Source organism: Podarcis muralis, chromosome 1, assembly GCF_964188315.1.
Source record: "Podarcis muralis chromosome 1, rPodMur119.hap1.1, whole genome shotgun sequence".
NCBI lineage: Eukaryota > Metazoa > Chordata > Lepidosauria > Squamata > Lacertidae > Podarcis > Podarcis muralis.
In genome coordinates, this window is record NC_135655.1 from 114,554,150 (window position 1) to 114,577,099 (window position 22,950).

Consider the following 22,950-nt stretch of genomic DNA (forward strand, 5'->3'; position numbering starts at 1 on the left):
AGTTTAAACACGATCCATATGGATCACATGCATTAACGGACATTATTGATTGATTAGACTTTCATTTTGATGGAACTTGCCTTCAGAAAAGTGTGCTTAAAGGCTTGCGTCTGCCGTTTAGTTCAGCTGCTTTAGCTATCAAACTGAATTGAAGCTCCAGTGACTTGCATTAGTATCCTAAGTACCTCTCTTGGGGTAGAGTCCTACAACTGGACTTAAGCAGCCCAACCGTGAGAAGGACTAACATTGTTCTCAGTGTGTCTGGTTTCAATGACACAAGTTTAGAACACAATTTCCATTCAAGTACTTCCTCTTACCTTGGTGATTGATTCTGTGTGCACTCCTGAAGATGAGGATTTGTTCTGAGAACATATTATTGACATTAGCACTAAGGTTTCTACTATTGGACATAGATTCTAAATGTTGGTCCCCTTTCCTGATCTTCATTTGGATAGTGTGTCCCGACCACTTAACAAAATAGTATTTTGTCCCTTCTGCAAAAAATCCTTCTAGCTGTGGTCCAAGTCCCATGACATCAAAGTTCCAAGCCAATGTGCTCAAGGTGCTGCTCTCCATATATTTTGGGCTACCACTCCCATAAGTCCCAGCCAGCATGGCCAAGGGTCATAGATGATAGGAGTTCTCATTCATAACGCATTGAGGACACCACGTTGGCCACCCCTGTTCTAAGTGGACACATGGACATCTGAGGCACTTGATTCCTGCTTAACTCAATAGGCCAAGTTCTTGCCTCAATGCTCAACCTGTGTCTGGGCTGTACTACTTTAGAGTTCCAATCACATGGGGGCTCAAGTGATTGAATATGCCTCCATACCCTCCACCCAAAACCTGTGTAGAAACCTTCTCCAAAAAATCTAGTTTGTTTGTTTTTTTCTATTCCAATAATTTTGTTTGTAGGAAGAAGTATTGTGCCATGTGAATTCCTGCCTGCAGCCTGAAATGCTAGGACCCAAAAGAAAATTTGCTACTTTCTGTGATAAGTAGAACAGAGTCAAACGGTACAGTAGAACTGTGATAGGTAGAAGAGTCAAATGGTACAGTCTGTGAATACAGAGCCAGTAAGATTCATTGTCTAATACACAAGGCTAGCAGCTGGTTTGCCTCCTGTTTTTGCACAACACAGAGATTGGTCACTCAGTCTAGGTCTCCCATACAATGCACTGCAGAGCACCTTAATTTAGGGATAGCCCAAGACATCTTCCTGCCTGGTGTGCACAGCAGCATTTTGCCAGTTCCCACTCCCCCCCATCCCAGTGAAATTACTTAATACCCAAGACCAGCTATGGTTTTTTGGACCTGAATCAGGAAACCCCCTTGCAATAACACCCCCTTGCACACACACCCTTGCAATAACAGCAATAATGTAAATAATTTAAATAAACAATTTGCTGCACCTTCATGACATCCAAAACCAGCTGCCAGAGGCTGCTGCATCATTGTCTCCAATGGCAGGCCGGTCCTACCTTCAATGCTAAAATTAGAGGCGCCGGGTTTCAAATCCCTTTGAAACTCACTCGCTGCCCTAGAATACCTCTTCCTAAACTCATACTTGTACTGGTTAGTTGTTCCTCGGTGATTAAACAAATGTGCTCTGCACATGTTGAGAGACACTCAGGTCTTCACATTTTCCTGGCTCATCCAAAAAGTTCTGTTTTCCAGCCCTGGAGACTGGCCTCAAATCAAATGCTTTGTGACTATAAAATAGCATTTAGACGTGTTTCTGTTTTCTCAAAGTTATAGGAAGCATACAGTATCACGAAGCTAGTAAAAAGTTTTAATCCGCAAAAAAAAAAAAAGAAGAAGAAGAAAAGAAACAGGAAAAAACATACATTTTACATTGAGTGCCACAACTAAGGAAATGACCTGCAATTTTTTAAGTGGTCATCAAAGATAACATAGGCTTCACTGGTGACGATATGCACCTAGAAGGGAAATGAGCATAGAAAATCAGATTAGGAACGGAGGGGTCCAGTTCACAGGTGCAAAGCCTTCTTTAACAGGCAGGAAGAAATACAGTCAGAAATAGATTCCCCCTTTCTTCTTCTTCTGTACAAACTTTGCACTAAATCAAAATAAACTCGTACTGGACCGTGATCAAAATGCCAGCACAGATTACTTGGTTATATCTCAAAACGAGAAGTGCCTAAGAAGTCGGTTTCAGCTCCTTGGCGCTAGCCCATACAATTTAGGATAAATGCATCCACTGGAAATTGGCAAGGGGTTTAATGCCCCGAAACCACAGAAAGGAGGAAATAAGGCAAATGAGCTGTAGGAGGAGATGACGTGGCCTTTCATTAAATGTGGTCAAGGATACATCAGCAGAGAGGGAAAACGGGGAGCGTTCTCAGGTGAAAAATTAGAAGTTTGCAAAATGGCTCGGTTCAAAGCGGCTTAGTGCTATGCGGAGCCTTCAGAAGTCCTGGCCCCAGAGAAGGCGCGTGCAAAGGAGAGAATAACTTCGCTTTTATCCCGATTCTCCTCAAGGAAGCAGAACAGAAGCCCCTCACCCCCGTATATGAACACAGTAAGATCGAGTCAAACTCAAGCTAATAACTTGCATTTAATGTAAACAGGACTCAAAGTAAGAACTCTTATTCAAGAGACTGATACATTTATTTACCATCCCGAATACATTTCACCTGGGAAATAAGTCCTTTGGTTTTAACTGCCGTCAGAAACCTGAGGTTTTGCACCTCAGAACCTGCTCTTCTTTTGCGAACGGTGGGTGGCAAACAGAGTAGAACCACTGAAATCAATGCTCTTAACTGACTTGACTCTAATGATGTGGTTTCAATCCGTCTATTCTTGAGTAACGCCGGATATCACCCCAGATCCAAAGTGTGCATTCATAGCACCATAGAATTGTAGAATTGGAAGGGGCCACGAGGGTGATCTAGTAAAAGAACCTGCAAAGCAGGAATTGTTTTTGCCCAACGCGGTGTTTAAACCCATGACTTTGAGATCCTTTGCTGCCTTCTGACGAACTTCTACAGCTGCAAAGAGGGATGGTTGAGTGAAAGTCCTACTGAAGCGTCTTTTGCTTTTTTTTTGCCCTTTGTAGGACCTGATTTCACCTCAGGTAGCCGTCATTCCTCTGATTTAAATTCTACCATCTGATTTCATCAGCTATACACATTCGCCTCAAAAATGTGTGCTGCCACCCTAATCTTAGCTAACAAGAAGTAAACTCAATGGGTTTCAATTCTTAGGATGGTGACCCACGACAGGAATTATATGGGAATAGGTTCATTTGAGGCAGTTGGGTTAGCCTCTGATTGAACGTGCATGGATGATCGGGCAGGATTCTGTAGCCAGAAGAAGGACACAGGTAACCTTTCTTCATTGGAAAATATTAGGCAGGTTTGGGGCTTCACAGAGCTCTTTCTCATTCCAAGAACTTTTGATAAGAAGGCAGCATAAGAGACAGAAGAACATAATGCAAGCCTGTTGGATCAGGTCAATTGGCCCATCTAGTCCGACATCCTGTTCTCAAGGTGGCCAACCAGATGCATGTGGGAAACCAGCAAACAGGATTAGAGCATGAGAGCACTTTGCCCACCTGCAATTCCAAGCAACTGATATTCAGAAGAACCCACATACATAAGCCCTGTACAGTATAGGGCAGGCATAGGCAAACTTGGGCCCTCCAGATGTTTGGGACTACAATTCCCATCATCCCTAGCTAACGGGACCCGTGATCAGGGATGATGGGAATTGTAGTCCCAAACATCTGGAGGGCCTGAGTTTGCCTATGCCTGGTATAGGGAAGCCTTTTAAGGTTTAATGCTTTACTATGCTTTTATATATGCTGGAAACCACTCAGAGTGGATGGGGCAAACCAGTTAGATGGGCGGGGTACAAATAATAAATTATGATGATGATGCCTCTGACAGTGAAGGCAGTGACCAGTAACCGTTGACAGCCTTCTCCTTCATGAATTTGTCTAAGCCTCTTTTAACTTCATAACTTCAAAATGTACAGTGGTACCTCGGGTTAAGAACTTAATTCATTCTGGAGGTCTGTTCTTAACCTGAAACTGTTCTTAACCTGAAGCACCACTTTAGCTAATGGGGCCTCCTGCTGCTGCTGCGCCACCACTGCACGATTTCCATTCTCACCCTGAAGCAAACTTCATCCTGAAGCAAAGTTCTTAACCCGAGGTGATATTTCTGGGTTAGCGGAGTCTGTAACCTGAAGGGTATGTAACCCGAGGTCCCACTGTAGTGTGTATGACCAACAAGAATTTGTTTTGATCACCCAGTCACATGGCAAGGAACCTTGCATTTCTTCAGGATACTGTAGAATCATGTATTGACTGTGGTGGCCATTCATGTTGATCAAGACCACTTTCTGAGGACAAATGAACTGCATTGCTCAATTAGACTAAGGCGTTCTGTCTCCAACAGTGACCAGGCTATGAAAACTCATAACCAAGGGATTAAAATTCTGGCATGTCTCATAGGCACCTGGTCCAACACCTGGTACTCAGAAGTATGCTGTCTGAACACAGAATGTTTCACATAGCTAGGAAGATAGCTGTGCAATGCCTACCCAACTAAATGAAGAGAGAAAGCCAACTTAGTGTGAGATGTGACATTTTAAAGATCTAGGGGCTGCAGTCCCGTCCATCCTGAAGTAAGCCCCATTGAACTCAGTCTAGCTTACTTCTGAGTAGACACAGGAATGCAGGAAGCTGCTTTATACTGAGTCATTCCAGTGATCCACCTAGTTCAGTATTGTGTACACCGCCTGGGAGTGGCAAGGAACATTCCTAGCCCTTCTTGGAGATGCCAAGGATCTTCTGCTTGCAAAGCAGATGTTCTGCCATTGAGCCATAGCCTTTCCCTGTGTATAGTATTGTGTTGTATAAGTTTGTGTTATGAAGGCAGGTGCTCTGACTCAGGAAAGAAGAAGATGGCACCATGGATGGAGACCACAAATGTGAAGAGGAGGACAGTGCATATCTATTGCACATGCCAATAGGAGACAGGGAGACAGAGAAACAGAGGGGTGGGGGGAGATGGTTGTGTGGCACAGAAGGTCAATCTAGGCCAAGTACTTGTGTCATGACTGTGGAAGGTGAACCTTGAAAGAGTCCAGTGAATGAGGTTGGGAGTTGTGGGGGTAGGGAAGGCAGACAGAAAGAAAAAGCTAGACATGCAATTTGCTTTTATCACCTACAATTGGGAAGACTACAAGCCAATGGACTGGATGTTTTCAGCTCTGTTAGAAGTAAGAGACCTTTGAGAGGAATGGCTACCATTTTAGGGGCCATCAGAGATCAAAGGGAAAGCAAAGGAAGCAGGAGAAGAACAACATCAAAGATCAGACAGATGATGGTCCCCTGAAGTAACTAGCTGTGACCACTTGTTTGCTATGGTACAAAAGGCTGTCTATACAGCCCCATAAACAGGGACTGCACTTGAGGGTGAGGAGGCTGGCTGATGGTATTTTAAATGGCACTGGTCTGTGGGAGACCCGGGGAGTGTAGTGAGATGATTATGGGCCATTTCAACTGTGGTTTTTAATAGGTAGCTGTAATATGTCTTTTGTCTGGTCTAAAGAGGTCTGGCTGACTGGCTGCACCCACAGGTATGTGCATAAGACTGAAAAGATGGGATGGAATATGAGCACTACTTGTGGGGCAGTCCTGTGCACCCTTAAATTCATTGGGATTTACTTTCAACTGAACATAGATAGGATCAGGCTGTGAAGTGCATGAAGGCCTAGCAGATGAACAAATATGTAGCTCTTCATTGACCTCAATAGCTTGCCTTGGTAGATCTACCCTTAAGATCTCAACTCTGACTGATCCTATCATAGTTACTCAAAAGTAACTTTCATTGGGATCTACTCTCAATGCAGTGTATGTAGAATTGTAGCCTTCCAGCTCAGTCTTGAAAACTCAGTGAGATTTAGGCTGCAATCCTATCCCCATTTACTTGAGAGTAAGACCCTCTGAGCTGACTATTACTCACTTCTGGATAAACATGTGTAAGATTGTCCTGTTAATAATACAAATCCCTTGAGTAGAGTGCAGCTGGCTTCCAGTTTCAAATGTTGGGCCAGAACTAGCCAAGTGAAATTCAACAGAGATTAAAGTAAAGTCCTGTGTTTGTGTACCAAGAATGAAAGACACAAATATAGGATCGAAGCAGCCTGCCTTGGCAGCAGTACATAGGGAAAGGATCAATAAAGGATCAATAAGTTGATCATAAGCTAAACATAAGCAGTATGATGCAGTTGCTAAAAAAAACCCCAAACACCTAAATGCAATATTAGGATATTTTAAAAGAAGCATAATGTCCAGATTAAAAAAAGCAATAGTTCCACTATATTCAATGCTGGTCAGGCTACAACTGGAGTACTGACAAAATTGCGCATGGGCAGAGGAAGGGGACCAGGATGGTGAGTAGCATGGTATCCAAGTCTCATGAGGAACCATAAGAGAAGTTGCCTAGTTTTAGTCCGGAGAAAAGAGAATTAATGATCACAGCCTTCAAATGTCTGAAGGACTGTCATGCAGAAGAAGATGTAGCAAGCCTGTCCTCTGTTGGTCCAGAGGGCCAGACTAGAACTCATGGGTGGAAATGGCAAGGAAGTAGTCTTTATCTAAACATTAAGAGAGAATGGCAAGGGCTGTTCAAGAGTGCAATGGGCTGCCTCCAGAGGTGGTAGCATCTGGGGTAGCCCCTGCTGGAGGTCTTTAAGTAGAGGGTGGACTGCCATCTGGCAGGGATCCCGTCACTGAATCCTGCACTGCAGATATGGCACTGACCATTAGACTGGACTGGATCACTTCAATATTCCATTGCAACACGATGGTTATATCAGGGTCAAGAAATGTAGAGCGTTCGGAAACTATTTAGGCTCCTCCCCTTCCCTAAAACGGTTGTAGCTTGCTTTCCAGAATGCTGAGAACCAAGAGTGCCTTAGCCTCTCGTGAAATTACAACCTCCCAAATGTGAAATTGTTAAACGTGTAGTTTAAGCATAAGATTACATTAGCCAAGTAAAGGGACTGTTGTTGTTGTTGTTTCATTTGATCTCTTGTGACAATTGCTTGGGGAGGGCAAGAAAGTGTCGCAGGGAGCTAGAATTTCGTGATCACTTTCTTCCTCGAACCTGCTTGCGCGGGGTGGGTTAATAGAGGCTTTCTGGGCTGCCCTTGCAGACAGCGGGTCCCTGCCATGTAACAGATCAGCAGAGTCACTGCAGCCGCTCTCTGGCTGAGGGCAGGTCTTAAGATGCACAGGGCTGCGAGGCTTGTCCTACAGCGCCTTCTCCTGGACGAGCGGCCAGACGACAAAGTGACTCTTCACATCACAGGGGCTGGTGGGCGGGGAGGGGGAGGGAGGAGAGGGGCAGGGTCTCCATGTGACATCTGCTCCCAAATCAGATAGAAGAGGATTAGGGAGAGGGGGAGAGAAAAGGAAATTAGAAGGAGTAGGGAATCCCTTCTGGGAAATAACGACAAGGATGAACCGCACCTTTGTGGCACCCCTCGACTCAAATATCAGGTGTGCAGAAGGCCTTCTGATTCCTGTATAGATAGTGTCCCTTCAGACTCTGAAAGGTTCCTACCATCCTGAGCGTAGTCATGCGGGTGTGTGCGCGCTTGCACGGTTGCAGGCTTCACTCTCAAGGGATTTCCTTACATAAAGCACGTATACGTAATATTAAACATTGTTTTTATGTTGAAGAAGGGGAGGCATCCCGCCTTAAGTCAATATTAAAAGAGCTATTTATTTAACAGCTGAAACTGAAAGGCACGCCTGCCCCCACCGCCTCTGAATATGTTTGCTGGACAGGAAACGGGGAGCTGAGCTGTTTTGTTCTTGGCCGAGGCTGAGGGTCTGAGAAAAGCAGCTGAGAATATGTGGAGGTTGTTTAAAGGGACGGGAGAAAAGGAAGCTGGCAGTGTGGACGGAGATCTGAGGCTGCATGGGGGAGACTGCGCTAGCCAGGCTGTTCTGCGTCCAGCACAGGAATGCAGACGGACACAATAAGAAGGAACATAACGAGCGACTAGGAAACAGGAAGGCAGAGTAGGCTGGCAACGTTTCAAAGGCAAAAGGAGCCCCTGACACCACTCAAGGCGAGACCCCAGACTCTTAACATCCTTCCTGATCCTTGGCTGGTTCCTTGAGCAGAACCATTGGCCTCAATAGCAATGAGTCCAGGCATGGTCGGTGACTAACAATGTGGGAGTTCTCTGTCCTGCTCAGAGTGAAGAGAGGCCTGTCGCTTGGCCGATTTCAGAGCCAGTCGGCCAGACAGAGACAACAAACCAGTTGCCAAACAACCAACAAGCCAGCATTGATGGCCCATTTTCTCTTTCTAGCTAAAAATCTAGTAAAATCGGTCTGGCATCCAGGAGTTTTAACCCAGGCCTAGCCTTGTGCGGGATTGTGGCTAAGGGCTGCTCCATGAAAACTCGGTGACTGCAGCCTGGAAGCCACATGGATTTAAAGGAACTCCGCCGACCTTATTCTTAACCCCACATAGCTCCTGCCTCCACGTCAGGTCTACGTCTTCCTGGTGGTGCTTTGAAACAGTCCAACATTTAAAAAGGTCTCCGATTCTTCGTCTTCTTAAATCTCAAAGCTCGGCTGACTCATTCCCAAAGCGCAGTTTGCTGTCAGTTTGGAAGAACTGCTGACTATCCTAAGAGCCAACCCAAACCAGCAACCCTACCTTGATACAGCTACCTATCCACGGTTCAATTTTAAGTCTGCAAACAAGAGAAAACCAGAGGGCAATAATGTTCTCCATAGAAAGCTTTAGCTATCGCTACAAAGAGCTCTAAAACAATGCGTTGCTTTTCTTTCTCCTTAAAGTGCTTGGCCCCTCCTCTCACTTCCACCTTTTTTTTAAAATGAAAGCCCCTCAACCCGTTTTCCCCCTTCCCATGCTGAGATCATGCAAGTGTTTGTGTCCTCCCCACGCACCCCCCCCAAGCACTTTAACTCACACATGTTTCATGTTTGCTGCCCTCAGCTTCCTACTTGGAAGATTTTGAAAGGGGAGATTTTCTCCCTCGCATCCAATTAAACTATACTTCCTCTTTAGGAAAAAGCAGGTTTTCAAAAGCCACTCGGCATAAGGATTTTTAGGGAGATATTTATCCCCAATGTGGTGTTGTTTTCTGTCTTAAGCTCTGTCCCACTGACCAAATGAACTGTTTATGGCGATTCCTTTTTCCTCTCCCCCTCACCACCCCACACTCACTTCCTGTTTTTTAGCTCTTAACACTAGCAGTGGCAGCATTCAGTGCCGCAATGCAGTAGAGCTGTAAATACCTTTAACAGCTGCCTGCCAACCAAAGAGTGAAATACTGTCTTTGTTCGGATTCTCTCTCCCACCCCCAGCTCCAAGCACTCATACAGCAGCCCCTGAGAAATATAGTTCACTGGTGTGTGTGTACACACCACGAATAGCTTTTTAGAGCTTTGGGTGAATGGGTATTTAAGGGCACTGAACCACCACCAATGTACAAAAGATCTAGGCAACATATGAACGGGTGGGTTCTTCTTCACTTGACCATTTCTGAGATTATTTTTCCTTACACAAATTGTTGCCTTGTTGTGCATTTTCAGCTAGAAGTGATTAAACTATCCACGTTTGACCACTGGATGAATTCTCCTTTCTTGAGGGGGTCGTAACGTGTCTATTTATGAATTCTCTCCTTTTTTAGGGGGAAATGAAATGAGCAGCCCCAAATACAATACCCCCCAATCAATTTGATTTCAGTGAGCTTGGGGGCAAACTCTCATAAAATTCAGTGGAAATCACAATGGTAGGGTGGTCGAGCCTAAAGCTGTATGCCTAAAATTGCGGTTTAAGGTGGGAAAATGCGCTGAAATCAGTGCCCCTTTCTTCCAATGAATCGAATGCATTTAGAATCAAGAGTCTGGGTTTTTCAGCACCAAGCACTCTGGCACTTTAAGTCGAAGAACATGAATATTTTCTGTAAAAAGACCAGTCATCCAGCAAACGTGATTTGGTTTTGCTTTATTTTATTTCTTTAAATCCACGTACTTTGTATTGGGTTACGAATCTACGATGGATTAGATCTTATGGTTAAAAAAAAAAGATGCGGAAATTAAGATTTCAATAATGCAAAGGCAAACAAACCAATCAACAATGTGTCTCCAACTTAGCTATAATAAATGCAGTCTAACTGGGAGGGAGGGAAAGGGAGAAGCAATATACCAGAGGGGAAAGTGGGCGGACTTATATATGCACACATGATTCTTTTTATTTAGGATGGTTTGCGACTTTCTGCTATAAACTGTAGCCATTAAACTGTAATCAACAATCACCTTGCAAGATTGTGATGGTATTTTACTCCCACCCAGCACCCAGCCCAATAACTTTCCCTAGACTGATTGCTAGAAAACCAGAACTCCACATTCTGTAGACTTGATCGAAAAAAGAGGGGAAACCGGATTCGAGTGATTGAGTGTTGACTTCCAACAAGTCGCAAAAAGGATATACGAAGTAGTCATTCTTTACAGAATAAAATTTGAGTGCATTAGCAAGATGGAAATTTATTCCTATCACCTATAAGTTATTTTAAATTGTGGGGTGATCAAATATTTATGCATAGTAGTACGGCCTTTAAACAAAACTGATGTATAAGCAACATTACATTAATATATTTAATGCATGTATAAGTCACATTATGCAAACCAGTTTTCAGGAAGACCATAACATAATAAACATAACATAACATAACATAATATACATTCCGGAATAGATAATCGACCTTTTTTTAAAAAAAAAAAAGATTTGTCTAGACCGGACAACAGCCCTGCTTTAAAAATAAATAAATAAATGAGGTGATGATTCAGCGTAACATTTTAAATAGAAATAAAAACGCCTAAGGCTACATAGCAACAACAGCAAAGTTATAGGGGAAATATATTAGATATTTGTATCCAGTCTGCAATCTTATGCCATATTTACTTAACAATTAATTCCCACTGTAAGGAATTTATTCACTGCCAGGTAAACATGGATAAGATTGGACTGTCTTGAGCTATATGGATTATTCCCCTTCCCATAATTGTTGCTATGAAAATAAACGCATTGAATCCTCATGTCACCCCGCTCACAGCCAGAAAGACAGACAGATAATCTCCCTTGGTTCAATTAGGCCTGATCGATATAAAATATATTTTTGAAAACGTCTGAGCGCCACGGTGATGTCATCCTCCCTCTAGACCACAATAATCCGCAACGCCTTTACTCCAGAAGTCGTTGTCTTGCTACATAAGAGTAAGTACCTGCTATGTTGCAGCCATATTGGTGTCTGCTTAAACCTTCCACGCGTTAGCTACCGTGGAACACGCCACATGCGTCGTGCTCTTTATGACAATGCACACTGGGAAGTGTTTTGACCGCCCTAGAAAAAACCATCTAGCCGCTGCTCGATCCATTCCAAAACTGTTATATATATCCGACAGTATGACACAAACATTCCTTGCCATCCCTCCCGCAAAGTACAGTTTTAACAATCCCCTGGTGTTTTCACGACTGCAAACATTTGGCCTTCGCTTTGCAAGCAAAATCCTAAAACAGGGTCTTGTTTTCTGTTTAGGATTTCCCCCCCCCCTCCTCCTCCCCGCCCTCCCAGTCATCTTGGTAGGATTAATCGGATGAAAAGTCGGACTCCCCAGCACAGAAGAAACCACAGATCGTAAGCCAGTCTCCCTGCAGCAAATCTGGACGTAGGAGCGCTTAGCTTTGCTCATTATTAGTGACCCGGATGGGGACACACACACACACACACACACACACACACACACACACACCTGTTGATAATGAAAGGCATGCGGATGGAATCCTGCTGTTAAGAAAAACCACTAAAGGAGGGGGGGGGGGGGGGACGAGGCAACAGCGCCCAAGTAGAAATTGCAGGACATCTCGGTTCAAATAATTTTGCTAGTAGTTTTTGTTTGGGGATTTTTAAAAATTCTGCTTCGGCAGTTTCTCTTGCTTCCAAACCTACTCTTGCCTCCCCAACCTCAGAGGCATTCAATTCCACTAGTGAACCACGCTAGTGGGGCGGGGAGTGCCTATCTCAGCCTTGTTCTCCGTGGCATGGAAGCCTCAAAAGCCAGGCAGGTGGCAGCAGAAGGCGGCGAAGCGCTTCCAAGCCTAACCCACCGCACCACCTCGCCTCTGTTGCCTCCGCTTGGGCGAAGAAAAAAACCACAGGCGCTTGCAGTGATGGTGGTGATGGTGATGGGCGCCTGCCTTGCCCACTTTCTTTTATGACTTACGGAGTCATTCTCCGGCGCCTGAGCGAAAGTAGGAAGCCCTGCAGCGATGCAGACGAGTCAGGAATAAAATGGGGGGAAGGAGGAGGAGGAGGAGGTGGTGGTGGTGGTGGAAAACGAGAGCTGAAAAATCCCTTACCCGTTCGCTGCCCCGGTGGAAGGGCGTGGAGCCCAGCCGCATCCCTGTAATCCATTAGGGGTCGCGTTCGGTAGCAATCCGAGTCCCATCCCGATCGGAAAAGCCAAAGGAGGCAGGCAGGCAGGCAGGTAGGGCTGGGAGGAAAGAGAGCTCGCTAGATAAACAAGCTGCCTTGCTGGCAAAGACAAGGGAGCTCTGCCCCCCCTCCCAGTCCCTCCCCGCCCACCCTAACCCTTCACCGCACTCCGCGTCTCTGCTAGGACTGGAAACTGGCAGGGTAGCAGCGGAGGAGGGTGGGCGTTTGCGTGTGTGCGCGCGTGTGTATGTGCGCGAGCGCGTGTTGTTTTTAAAACCCTTGGACCGGACTGGATCGGTACTCAAACATCATAGCGAGCGCAATGCACCTTATCGGAGACAAAGGTTAGAAAAAGAAGGGTTGAGGCTGTGGGAAAGGCAGAATGCAAAAAAAGCGGGGGGGGGGGGGATTTGCCGGGGAAATCAGGAAGGGAAAAGGAGGGGGGAGGCCGTGAAAGCCATCAGCGCTCGCACATGACCAGGCGCAGCCAATGACGTGCCCAAATAGGTCATAAAAGGTCTATTACGAGTTGTAAATTCTCTTCAAACAAAAAGGAATTTACTGCAATTCCTTGCGGATTTTTCCCCCCCAACCCAGGCTGCTACAAACAGTGGGTTTTGTTTGCCTGGGTTCATTTCTTTCTGCCTTCTCTCTCTGCTGTTTGTCTTTACGCGCTACCAAGGCTCACCACCACCTTTCTGTTGCCTTGGCCCGTCTCAGGGAGCAGCAGATCGGTGGGAATCTGCTGAATGATTGACGCAGCCCAGTCCTCAGCCCCCTTACCCCGGAGGCCAAACGCTGCCGAGTAGAGGCCCTGATTCGATTCGGAAGCGTTTAGCCCAAACATAGGGGCCTGAACCCACACCCTACCACTTGCCTGTGAGCAACGCAACAGCGCGTAAAAGTCCATTTGCTGCGGGGGAGGGAGAAAGTCCAGCAGGCGAGGCCCCTTTTGCTAGGTCTACATTATGTCTAGGCCGCTGGGCTTTAGAATTGCACTGCCTCACTCCGACCCTCCTTGCCCTGCGCTGGGAAGGCTGAAGGGGTTGGGAATGGGGAACATCCCAATGAAACTCAGCTCCTGCGAATCTCGAATCTACTTTACTCCAAAGGCTCGTCACGTTCCGGAGCTCCTGAAAGCTCCGTTTGGAGTAGCAAATAAAAACCACCCGCTTGTGCGAATTAATGAGCGTCTCTTCCTTGTTGCAGGAAAAAGCCTCTCCAGAAGCTTTTCCGGCCCTGGCTGCGGATGGAACGTTGACGAGAGACAACAAAGCCTCCCTTGGCTGCCGATCCATTGATTTGTAACGTTCTAGAACGCGCTGGGAGTTCTGCGCTCTGGAGGAGTAACCAGGCGTTCTACCGGATCTGCAATGGCAAAAGAATTCGAGACGTGGAAGGAAGGGTGGACGAGGGAGACAAAGCATGCCTCCAGTGTTTAAAACGGCCTCCCCTTCTTGAACTTTAAATCTCAACCGACATAAATACACCCAGCATTTTGTCCACACACGCTACAGGGACGTTTATTCTGGTTCCGTTTTCTTTCATGCAGCAATTGGGACTGACTTACTGCACACTTAAGGGTACTCACTTAAGGCCCCCCCTGGACTCAGATGCGCACTTACAGCTGAGCAAATGTGTGTACAAATTGCATTATTTGGATGTTCAGTGCGGATCACTTTCTTTCGCTGGAGATAGGCTGGAAGTGGTGGGGAAATTTGCCGCTGTCTGTAGTGTGAGATCCAAACTCTGTTCACTTGAATTTTGTTGCTTCCCTCCGTAACCCAAAGGCCGGCTTTAATAACTGGCGAATTCATCCAATTATTTATGGCCATTTACGTGGGATTAGGGTTTAAGCGCCTTCTATTGGAAAGCGACTTTCCGGGCGGCCTGACAGGTTCAGACTCACTTGAGATTTGCCTCCAAGTCAGCTATGTCACTGGGGCCGGTTTGAATATCTAAGATGTGGGTTTCTCGCCTTGAAGGACCGCATAGCGACTCCGCAAGCTTGATTTCCACCCAATTCCAAAATGGCCGCTTCCTCGTAAATAATCAGGATCGACAAACTCTAGGACAGTGTTATGTTTGATGGTATTAATTAGATTCGTCATTCATGATGAATTGTGGATGTTAATATATTGATTAAATACATTATAAAGCATACTGCGTTGCAATGTGCACGTATATATAGATATACTCAGGAGACTGTGCGCAGCAAATATTCGGATTTCCCTCCTCCAGAATCAATTGTCTTCAGACATTTTTATCCAATTTTGGAATAAATATCGGATAATACTTTTTTTCTAGTTGAAAGGGTTTATAGTTTAAGATGCTCAAAATGACTCTCCCTCCGCTAGGGCTCAATTGAACTAAGGCTTTGCCCTTCGTTGCAAAGGTATTGCTACTTTACCAATAATGTCTGCAAATATTTGACTTGTATATTTACATTTAAAATAAAATAAAATCACCATCCCTTCTATATAGGTTTCTGGAAGTTCGCTTGTCTTAGACCCGCATAACCAATCCCAGACTGACCACTGAGGCGTTTTGCCGCATTTATGCAAATCAATGCACCAAATTGTTTTGCTTCACAGTTTTTGCCGCAGTTCCTCTACGTGAACGGGTTCCCAGCCCACTATGGTGCTTGTAGAGGAATGCGGTGGCCAAGGAAGGCGTTTCCGGCGGGGAGGGGCTATTTTCTGAATTCGAGAAGATCCTCGAAAATTATAGGCGCTGAAAGTATATTCTGCTTCCTTCTTAGCTAGCTGATTTCACAGCTAACATAGCTGCTGAAATGTACATATATACTAAGGAAATTATTAGACCAGAGCGAATGGTAACACACACATGCACAAAGCAAGCAAAACAAAATGAACAAGACCCTTTCTCTCTCACCCTCCGTGTGTGCGTATGTAGGTGTGTGTATGTCTATAAAGGAATCTTCTAGTTAAGGCTAAATCCTCCGGATTCTGGTTAGATGAGAGCAGATTTTGACCTGGTATCTGTTCACTCATTTCGCCTTATTCCACTTCACCCTCTCTTTAAAGATTTAAAGTGAATTTGTTTCAGGGGCTTTGATATGGGCAAACAAGAAACTATTGACTGTCTCCAAGACTGATAATAAGAACAATGGGAGAGATTCAGCCACAGGACTTCAACACATTTCAGTCTTACTGGTCTCTCTCTCTCTCTCTCTCTCTCTCTCTCTCTCACACACACACACACACACACACACACACACACGGAGAAGTCCTTAGGACTTACAGCGACCTAATTTTGGCTGATAAAAGTGGCCCGAGTTAACACGCCTTGCAGCGAGAAAAAGGCTGGATGAACTGGTGGACAGGGTACCAAACGGTGATGGAGGATTGATGCAAATATAATGCCTCTCTGTTTTGAGAACTCTGTTGTTCTACATGTTACATATAAAATGAGCTACCAAGAGGTTGCTGATTTCCTGCCATTTGGGGTCTTTCCGGGTTTCTGTCTACAGTCACCCATCGAAAAGGATTTGGTCTCGTGGAAAAGCGACAGAACTGCGCTTAGCTGAATTAGCTGAAGTCGAATTCTTATCCTCCACTAATTTTTGATGAAGTGTGGCTTCTTCTGCATATATGGGCCACTTCATACACAATTCCTCTTAGGCCTCTGTGTGTGGTTTCTGGGGGCTGCGCGGGGAGGGCCCCCCGCACCATTTGAAGGCCGTTATTTCCAGCGACAGACAATTTGAGGTTTCTTGCGCGAGAAGGCTCTACCTTTTAATTATCTGCGTGATTTAAGATTGAGAAGCCACCTCTTTGAAATTGCCAGGAGAATTCTGGTGGTTTCCTTGCACTTTGATGTGGAGATATGATTACCTGATTCAAGCCAGCGCCCGTGTGAAAGTCCTTAATAAATCCCGTTGAAGTGAATGGGATTTGATAGCATTAAGGGCAGACAGGATCACCCAAAAGCCCAGAAATAAAATCACACACACACACACCCCTCAGTTTTCTCACCAACTAAGCGGTGTGTGTGTGTGTGTTGTTGTTGTTGTTTTGTTTTGTTTTGTTTTTTTTACTGGGGAGAGAATGTCGAAAATAAAGCTAATAAAGTTAATGTGTAAAAAACTATATATGTGTAAGCCAGTGGGAATCTCACGCGTTATTCAGAACCTGGGACAGTTTTTTTTGTTGTTTTGCTATCGCGCCATGAAGTGTTTTCAGTCATCTGCAGGACTTCCATGCTTTGATAGTCTTAAATTGCCCGTTTTCTGCTGAATAACACCTACAACAACAAACCTACCACAGACATTGGACAAAATCCATAGAACGCTGGCACGCCTGGACCCCACTGGAATCAATGGAGTTCTGATCCCGCAAGTGTACTGCACACGCGGACCACAATCCAGCGATGAATTAAGTACTCTTGCACAGGTGCCTTATTTATAGTGCTTAAGCACTCTGACCTTCATCCTGGGATTATAGGCATTAACAATGCATAGGCCCGTTATATCTTGGGATTCTATGAACTAATGAACCCAAATAGCGGTGTGTGTGTCCCCCTCTCGCAAGTTATATCCACCTGCAGCTATTTCAGAGTTGGCTTCTGGAGCGGCGCAGGGCTGAATCCCATCCCTGCCGTTAACTCAGACCTCGTTCCAATCCCGTCGCAGCCACTAACACCTCTCAGTCTCATCTCCTTTTTACTGTGGGGGTAACACGGACCTCCTGCCTTATAGTGCTGTTGCATGTATGGCACAGACAGAATGTGAAAGCCTACTGCTCAGGGTGGTTTTTATTACTCCTGTAAACACTAATTATCGCAACAGCTAAAGTCTGACCAAGATGAGGATGAGGAATTGCACCTCTCCAAATGATGGGAAGAACACGAAGACAGTCACTGCTGTACAAACGATTTAAAAAAATAATAATAATTCAGCCATAGTGTTAGTAGTAAGAACGGCAAGGTTTTTTTTATAAATATAGCACAGGCACCTCTGGGAAATCCTTAAAGTTTTAGATGGCCAATTGACAAAATAATGCTACTAATCAAACTTCCGCTTTACTTCCAACCCAGACTAGACATACGCAGGGATGCTGCACGAATGACATAGCATGGGGGGGGGGGGGCGTCTTGCTGAATCCAGCTAGCCCGCCATGCTTTTTTCAGCAGCGGCCTGAGCAGCTTACATCAAGCAAGGCATGAAGAAATGGAAAGAGGCATCTCGTGCTGTTTATCTAGTAATATGGTGGACTGCTCCCTTATGACGGGGATGGGTGGGGAAGTTTTCTGCAACACCAGGCTAGGGCTTTCCATTAATTTTAAACCTCCTTGCTTTGGTGGGTGTCACACTGTGCTCTCTGCAGCTTCCTCGCAAGTGTCCATAGGACTGCAGGCCTCTGGGACCCAGCGCAGAGAAAGCTGGTTGCCCCCTTAAGCCTCTCACTGAGACCAACATTGCTCCATTGCTTCGTATTGAATTTATTTACGATTAATTTTAAACTGGATTGGGACCGTGCCATATTCGGGATAGAGACATCATGTGCCTTTTGGCACAATCCCAGGCATGTCTACTCAGAAGTAAGCCCCGTTGGATTGAGTGGGGTTTACTTCCAAGTCTAGGATTGTTGCCTGGACGACCTGATCCGGCCTTCTTCTTCTTCCTGTACTTGGCAATGCAACCACTTCCAAGGGTCAAGCCTAAAACATGCTTCCTTGAAAGAAACCCGGTTGAAAACCGAAACACACACGTCTGTGGAAGTAAGTGCGCTGAAAACAATAGGACTCCACTTCATGTGTACAGGGCAGGCGTTTTCCACAGAGAACCGAATAAGCCTCCTATAGCAGATAACTAAACGCTCGAATACTTTTCATTTTTCAGTAGCTACCATAAGGCTAATGCAACTCGGGGAATGCAGCAGCAAATGCGTAATGGAGCTGCCGGTTAGAGCTGTACCCAAATCCTGCCCGCTGAGCGCCGAAGGAAAAACCTTCGTGCAGTCAATGCAGACAACAGCGAACGCTGTATCCTTGAAAGCCTCGGCCTCATAGCTGTTGGACGGTTGGGCTATTCTCTCAGCAGAACCGGCGAAAGTTTGCTTGGAGTAATTTGACCTACGTTTTCTAAGTCCCGCTGCACTTCTGGGCTCCACAGAGAGGTGGTTGTTGCCGTTTTTATTAAAAACAAACCAACCAGCCAACAACAGGAACGTAGGAAGAAACCTGACCATGGATATTACAGTGGAATCACCTTTGTTTTATTTCGATCAATTAGCGATCATTCAGTATCAATGTGCCATTAAAATATCTCCTTCTTCTTCCCCCTTTCCCACACCCCCGCAAAAAAAAAAATCATTATAATGTCTAAATTAATTTACTTTACAAGAAATAAGTTGGAAGGAAAGTTTTGAGATTACAAGTGCACTTGCTTGATTCGAGCATTTGGGTTGGGTTTTGGCTTTTCTGTGCTTGGGGACAGGAGAGGAGAGGAAGAAAGGAAGACAAAGACCGAGGAGGGGACGCGTAGAAAATTGCTATATAGTTTTCGGTATCAAATTCCACGTGAAGGGCGAAATGGAGAAAGATGCAGCAGCAGCAGCAGCAGCCAGCTGGGACTCGGCTTAGGGCGCCCCGGGTGCAGTAACAAATAAAATAAAACTCTCACCTAAGTACAGAAACATCATAAGGTAGCTTTAAAAAACAAACAGACTGACAAGGTCGGGCCCTTGTGAAAAAGGTGCCTGAGTAAGACCCGTGAAGGCCGGGAGGAGAGGCCGCTGGTGCCCTCGCGCGCCCGCTCTCCCAGGCATTGTCTTTGGCCAAGGAGAACCTTCAATTCGTCGGGCCTTCTGCTCCTTCTTCTAGAAGGTCCTCCTGGGCTTCTGTCTTGGCCTCCTCTCCTTCCTTCCCTTCCTGCCTGCCGGCCGGGAACTTGTCTTTGTTGTTCTCCTTTTTCCACTTCATCCTCCTGTTCTGAAACCAGATCTTGACCTGCCTCTCCGTGAGTCCGAGGGCATGGGAGACCTCGATTCTTCTTTTCCTGGTCAGGTAGGGGTTAAAAAGGAACTCCTTCTCCAGCTCGAGAGTCTGGAAGCGGCTGTAGGTCTGTCTCCCTCTCCGCCTACCAGGAGCTGCTATTTGAGACGAAACAAAAAAGCACAGCGTTTCTTTAAAACGAAACGAAACCCCACAAATAAACTGAAAACAAGTAGGACTCCCCCCCACCCCGCGCGCACACGACGCGTGCTTAGAGATTTGGAGAACATCCTAAACTGGTTTACTGGGAAATAAGTCCCACGGGGGTCTTCGTGACGCCCTAGGGAATAAATGTCATCTAACTCCGTGGGATGTACTTTCTACTGCATGACCAGAGGCTGAGGCAAGTCTATTCGATCCAGCTGTATTCCAGCGAACAAATTTAGCGCGGGCACGTTTATCCAGAAATAAATCCCACTGCACTCAGCAGGGCTTCCTCTCCAGGGAGGAGGTTGAGGAATCCCCTTTAAATCAAAGTACTCCGAGCTATCTGGTCTAGGGTTGTTTGCCTCGCTTGCGCTTAACGCGCCACAGCAGCACCTCCCTGAAAGGAGACTACTTCTAAAGACTGGTCGAATTATTTGTTTGTTTGTTTGTTTCATCCCACGATTCATAACATTTGTGGCTTAACGGCTTCCAGTCCGTGGTGGGGCTGATTATCGAAGGGGGTGGAGGGAATCGTGGAAAGTGTGCTGGAAGCTGGAAGTTATAACAGCACCGCAATAATTGCATGTCAATTATAGGTGAGAGAGAAAGAAAGAAAGAAAGAAAGAAAGAAAGAAAGAAAGAAAGAAAGAAAGAAAGAAAGAAAGAAAGAAAGAAAGAAAGAAAGAGAAAAGCGGGGATCTGAATTTAGGGATAGATGCTGGGTTGTAATTTGTTTTGGAGAGGAAAGGCTTGAGACGCACAGAGGGGAAATGGGGCTGCTGTAACAAAGGCAGGAGAGGAAAGTAAGAAAGAGAAGAAAGAGAAGAAAGAAAGGCGGCAGCGACTGGGTTGCCGCGGCGCCAAAGGCAAAGGGAAGCGGGGGTTTCGCTCGCGTCCAACCTTGTGGTCTCATCCAGGGGAACATTGGAGAAGGAGACGCGCCCTGATTTAAGTGCTCTGGGTCCTCGCCAATATTAGCACTGGACGATTTACAGTCAGGATACTGGACCAGCTCGGCCTCTTGGTGTGTCGTAAAAATCGGCTGTCTCTGTAAGTTATCGTATCCGTAAAACTTGGCAGGCTCTCCCGGACAAGGCAGGCCGGCGCAGGGGCCCTGCGGGGCCAGAGGAGGCGGCGGCGGCTGGTGGTGGTGGTAGGCTGAGGGGCTTCCTCCGGCTAGGTGCCCGTGGTGCCCGTGGTGCTGCTGGTGATGGTAGTATTCCGGGCCGCTGCCGCCCGAGCCAGGCCCAGGTGGGGGCTGCGGAGGGGGGAAGCCCGAGGCGGCGGCGGCGGCGGCGGCCGCTGCAGCCGCGCTGTTCCCGTAGAGCAGGGCGGCCGCGGCCGCGGCGGGCGCAAAGTGACAGTCGTAGTAAGCGGGATTGATGGGCTGCTCGCCCCCTCCTCCTCCTGCAGCTCCTGCCGCCGCAGCTGCCGCCGCCGCCGCCGCCGCTTTGTACTTGGAGTAGAGCGGATTGACGAAGTAGGAGCTCATCGGAGGGCGGCGGCAGGGGGGGCGGCGAGCGGAGGCGCCACCACCAGCAGCTGCAAGAGAAGGAGGAGCAGCAGCAGCAGCAGCTGGGCCAGCCGAAGCCCACGAACCACTGCCTCGCTACTCCTTCCTTACTCCGACTTTACTCAGCCGGCCCGCCGCCGCTGCCCCTGCCACCACTGCGGACGGCAGCGCTGGTGAGGTCCCGAGCTGGGATCTAATCGCTGCCCGACTGACTGACCTGCCTCACTGCTTTTACTATTTCCTATTAGGCACACACAGGCAGCTCCGCCGCCGCCGCCGCCGCAGCCACACACTCACATGGGCCGGAGTTCAGGGCAAGGCAGGAGAGCCTGTTGGCTTCGGTTTACACTCACCTCCCGGAGGCAGAAAACGAGCCCCGGGAAATAAATAAATAACAGCGCAGCAGCCCCATGCAGCCATCCATGCAGCCGAAGCCTGCCCCACCGGCTGTTCAGGCAAGCGGCCTCTTTTTCTTTCTTTCTTTTTCTTCCTTCCTTTCTTCCTTCCTCCTTTCCTTTCTCTCCCCACCCCCACCCGCTTCAGCCTCCACACCCGCAGCCGTATGCATATTTTCTCGAAAACTCACCAAGCAGAAAGAAAGTAGGAGAGATCAGGGTGAGATAAAGCGCAAGGACTGGGCTGTTGGTTGGAGAGGCCTAGCGGAGTCGGGCTTGGGATGGAGGGGTGGGAGAAGAGGTGATTTGGCTGTCTTGGTGACAACCCCTGCTGTAAGTTCTACTTTTATTTTTATTTTTAAAATGAGACTATTTCTAGGCCAAGCCTTGAAGCATACCCTCCAACATTTCTCCGATGAAAATAGGGACATTATTTTATTTTATTTTATTTTATTTTATTTTATTTTATTTTATTTTATTTTATTTTATTTTATTTTATTTTATTTTATTTTATTTTATTTATTTTATTTTATTTTATTTTATTTTATTTTATTTTATTTTATTTTATTTTTACCCTGCCCATCTGACTGCTACTCTGGGAGGCTTCCACCATACATTATCTAAAAACATAATAAAACGTTGAACATTGAACAACTTCTCTATGCAGGGCTGTCTTCAGATGTCTGCTAAAAGTACTATAGTTATTCCTCTCCTTGGCTGGGGGAGGAGGGGTGTCGCATAAGCCATCATTAGATCCTTAGAGCCCTGAGACATGAAAACATCATAAAGGAGGACACGTGTCTCTGGACGTGTACAGAGTTTTGACCCAACTTCCACACACACCAAGGGTAATAGGGGATCAGAGCTTCCACTTCCGGGATCAAAGGGCATGGCTTTTAGGCAGTGGTGCCGCTTCCTCGCCCCCATAAACCCATTATCCACCGGCATTGGAGGAGTGGGTGTCCTTCCTGCGCTCAAATCCAATGGTATTGGTAAAGTCCAGGCCCAGAAGGTCATAAACCATCAAAGGCTGGAGGGGGCAAGGGCAGGGGGAGGCCCAGGCAGGCAAAGGCCGGAGATGTTGGGCAGCAAAACTAGGCGAAATCAATGGGTGTTTTGCCATTGATCTCAATGGAATGTGGATTTCCATTAGATAAGCAAGTAAATAAGTAAATATAAGTAAAATAAATGAGGCTGCGGGAAGCGAGCTCAGGCCAGCAGGCCGATTTCAAACGCGGTGCCCATTTACCCTTGACGCACTGCGCGCCTGGCTGCAGATCCCGGATTAATTGATACTTAATGGAAGTCATGTCCATGAATATGCTTTCCATCATTTCACCCTTGGTGGACGTCATT

At 46.4% G+C, this 22,950-nt stretch overlaps 2 protein-coding genes and 1 long non-coding RNA gene across 6 annotated transcripts in view; 1 reads left to right on the top strand and 2 right to left on the bottom strand.

Annotated features, from left to right (window-relative positions):
• HOXD3 (homeobox D3) overlaps positions 1-22,950 on the bottom strand; it is a 92,335-nt gene that overhangs the window by 39,104 nt on the left and 30,281 nt on the right. For 2 of the 4 annotated variants that reach the window (XM_028748930.2, XM_028748903.2), the window contains exon 1: positions 12,447-12,607. The exons of the other annotated variants lie outside the window; for them this stretch is intronic. The gene's annotated coding sequence lies outside the window, so the exon portion shown is untranslated. Of the gene's footprint in view, positions 1-12,446; positions 12,608-22,950 lie in introns of those variants that run through there. 4 annotated transcript variants of the gene reach the window in all.
• Positions 12,654-15,001, top strand: LOC114606562 (uncharacterized). Its single transcript, XR_003708907.2, has 2 exons — positions 12,654-12,866; positions 13,732-15,001. It is a non-coding gene; the product is annotated as an uncharacterized LOC114606562 (long non-coding RNA).
• Positions 18,740-21,509, bottom strand: HOXD8 (homeobox D8). The gene is made up of 2 exons (XM_028749030.2): positions 20,587-21,509; positions 18,740-19,637 (listed from the first exon to the last, which is right to left on the bottom strand). The coding sequence occupies exons 1-2, from the start codon at positions 21,176-21,178 to the stop codon at positions 19,336-19,338; spliced, it is 894 nt and encodes a 297-aa protein (XP_028604863.2). The 5' UTR covers positions 21,179-21,509; the 3' UTR covers positions 18,740-19,335.